The sequence below is a fragment of the Epinephelus moara genome, chromosome 12, assembly GCF_006386435.1.
Source record: "Epinephelus moara isolate mb chromosome 12, YSFRI_EMoa_1.0, whole genome shotgun sequence".
NCBI lineage: Eukaryota > Metazoa > Chordata > Actinopteri > Perciformes > Serranidae > Epinephelus > Epinephelus moara.
The window spans coordinates 7,211,210-7,214,635 of record NC_065517.1 but is presented as its reverse complement, the minus strand read 5'-3'; the positions used below and the strand labels follow the sequence as shown (position 1 = coordinate 7,214,635).

General features: G+C 42.4%; 1 protein-coding gene across 1 annotated transcript; it reads left to right on the top strand.

Moving 5' to 3' along the window:
* The first annotated feature begins 1,830 nt into the window (after positions 1-1,830).
* Positions 1,831-2,326, top strand: LOC126399171 (histone H2A-beta, sperm-like). Its single transcript, XM_050058999.1, has 3 exons — positions 1,831-1,848; positions 1,904-2,197; positions 2,297-2,326. Exons 1-3 carry the CDS (start codon positions 1,831-1,833, stop codon positions 2,324-2,326), a joined length of 342 nt encoding a protein of 113 aa, XP_049914956.1.
* Positions 2,327-3,426: the final 1,100 nt, after the last annotated feature.

Here is a 3,426-nt window from a genome sequence, read left to right as displayed (position 1 = left end):
GAGATCCCAGGGGAGAGGGGCTAGCAACAAACTCCACCTAATGGAGGCTGGGTGCCCCAGATTCAAACGTCCAAAAAACACATAATTGAAACCACAGAATATCTCCATACTGCTCGTCCGTAGTGATCCAAGTGTCCTGAAGTTGTGTTGCTACCCCCCTCTCCCCTTGGATCTCCGCAAGGGATGTGAGGACTCTAAAACTTCACCAGAGCTAATGCCAAGCAAGTTTCTATTTTATTTCCTTTCTTATTTTTATTTTACATACCTACATATGTTGGATTTGCACTGTGCCATTAACGTTTTTATTTATGAACCATTAACCTGTTTACATTTCAAGATTTGTGGACATTTTTTGTACATTACTGATAATCATCATTGTTTATATTTTGTTTAGTTTGTACTCTATATTAGGCATGTATTACTTTTTTTTTCCTAACTTCCATCTAAACTGTTTGCTCTCTAAAACTGCTCTGTAAGCGCTTGCAATCACTTTAAATTTTATTTCAGTTCATAAACTGAGATCAAAATAAAAAAAGACTATACATATTGAGTTTGGAAGCTTATGTCTTGTCCTGTTCTTGAGTCATTATAATAACCTAAACACAGCTGTAAAACAGAACAAATGACTGGAACATTTGCTGACGAACCTCCTAAAGTCCTTCCTTTTTTCACAATTTTTTTAAAAAAAAGACATGTATACGAAGGGCCTGCCCACTTGGTAGAGTGTTACATGCACATTAAAATAACCGCGGCAGAGCGTGCAATGTCTCTCTGCTCCGCTTTCCCTTCACGCTGTGGACCAGAGGCGGGTGGCTGGCGGTGATCGTGGTAAGGAAAGCAAATGAATTGCATTCCCGCCAATAACAAGTGTTCCAGAACACAAAGAAATTGTATAAGTACGTGTGCTTGTCCACACTTGTGTATCGATTCAACATGGAAGAAGACACTCTTGTAATTTGTGCTGCCGGTGGTACCTGCGCCGCCGTCGGGTCTGGGTTCACGATATCCTCTGGGGCCGTGAACAGTACGGGGAATATCATCGACTGATGCGGGAGCTGCGGCTGGATGGGGAGAGGTTCCAGCGCTACTTCAGGCTGAGCATATCAGTTTGACAGCTTGCTGCTTGTTTTGAAGAAGGAATGAATGTGTGGTAGGAACTAAAAGTTTCTGAGGATGTTCTCTGGGTTCCACACAATCGATGGACATCTACAGTACTTTTCGAAACTTTTCGATTGGTGCCTGGTCATTTGCAGCTCAAACGCGTCATAGCTAATTTGCATAAAGTTAACCAGTTTTCACCTTTAATTTGCAGCTCAATTCGCCGAACTCTGCTGCTCATCGGTTTTGCAGCTCAAAACGTCTCTGGTCGCCACTATCCATTGAAAATGAATTAGACTTGACGCCTTTGCAGCTCTGGCAGCTTTTGGTGTGAACGCACAGTAACCCTTCCTAACACTGACCCTTTGGAAAAATATGATTCCTGTTGTTCACACATCATTATGGTGTACTTTGTTTTCATGCACTTCACTTTACTGCTACAAATCACACCATCATGACAATGCTGCTTTGTAGGCATGTGCCGGTTACCGGTGTCACGGTTTACCACGGTAAAAGAATGTCACGGTGTTACTAACCGCCCATTTTTCGTTCTGACAGTAAAGGCCGACGGTGTAACCTACGCTACGTTTCATAAATGGGAACTTCACAAACTCAAAACTCAGAAATAACTCTGTGCCAGTCGTACATTTTAACTGGCACACACTCTGAGGGGGGGGCAGCCTCAGTCAGTCAGTACGTCAGTGATCAGTGTAAATCCACTCATGTGCAAACATGGCTGGAGGAGGCAAAGCTGAACTTTTCCCACCAGCGAAAAGGATGAAGTCGGTGGTGTGGGACCATTTAGGCTATCAGAAGAACCCCCAGAGCCAAGGCAAAGACCCGCTCTTCCCGTGCTGGGCTCCAGTTCGCAGTCGGCCGTGTTCACAGGCTGCTGCGCAAAGGAAACTATGCAAAGCGTGTCAGTGCCAGTGCCCCCGTCTACCTGGCGGCTGTGCTGGAGTATCTGACCACTGAGATCCTGGAGTTGGCTGGGAACGCTGCCCGCGACAACAAGAAGACCCGTATCATCCCCCGTCACCGGCAGCTGGCTGTCCGCAACAACAAGGAGCTCAACAAGCTGCTGGGCGGAGTCACCATCGTGAAGTTAAGAAACTTAAGAAAAGTTATCAAACTTTTAACGGGTCTATATTAGCCTACACATTTAAACAACTGGTGTGATGATGCGTTGCACTGACAGGAGATGCCTGGTATGTGCTGTCGCTCATGAACGGTCAAACAAATACTAGCCTACTGTTTTAAAGTGTAGAGTGCGAAAATAGGACGACGCCTGTTTTATCATTATTATTATTATTATTACTGTGGTAATACCGGTTACCGTGGTATTTTTGCCCACGGTTACCATACCGTCAAAATCTCATACCGGCACATGCCTACTGCTTTGTAATTTTAACTTTGTATCTATTGTATTTCTATTCTTATTTTTTATTTTACATACCTGTATATGTTGGATATGCACCATACTATAACCTGTTTACAAGCCTTACCATTAGCCTGTTTACATTTCTGCCACTGTGTACTATTTTTGCACCTTAAGGATAATCTTTATTGTTTATATTTTGCTGGATTTGCATGCTCTATATTTGTACTATTTTCTTGTGCTGTACGACAATTTCCCTCTGGATAAATAAAGTACTATCTTGTCTTTATTTTATTGTGTTTTGTTTTTTTTTAAATTCTCTATATATCTTTACTTATTTATTTCCTTGTGCTGCTGCAACACCTGAATGTCCCCTCTGAGGATCATCAGACGCTTATCTGGTCTTATCTTATTTGTATGGGTCAATATATTATTATTATTATTATTATTATTATTTCATGTAGGGTAAATCAGCTACAGCTTATCTAACTGATCACTTTGTTTGTAAACACCATGAATCATTTTATCAGTCCTGGGGGTAGCAGCATCAGCCGACCAGCACAGAGACACACACACAGGTAAGCTACAGGCTCTCAGGTGAGCTCTGATGTCATAGGCTACGTTCAGACTGCAAGCAAATCACATTTGTTTCTCAAATCAGATATTGAATACAGACTGTCCACACTGTAATTTGCAGGTAATCAGAGTGGATTTGTTTGTCCAGACATTATGCAGGTAATCAGAGTGGATTTGTTTGTCCAGACATTACCAAACTATCTGCACGGGTTGCTTTGGTAATGTCGTAGCAACACTGGTGATGTGGCTTTCCAACACAGAAGCATGAGAAATAGAGGTCCATCATTGTGCCCTCCAATTTATTTTAACTAAGTGATGTGACAGTGATGTTGACCTTTGGTTGTAGCGTACCTGTTCTTGCTATTTGCTGCCTC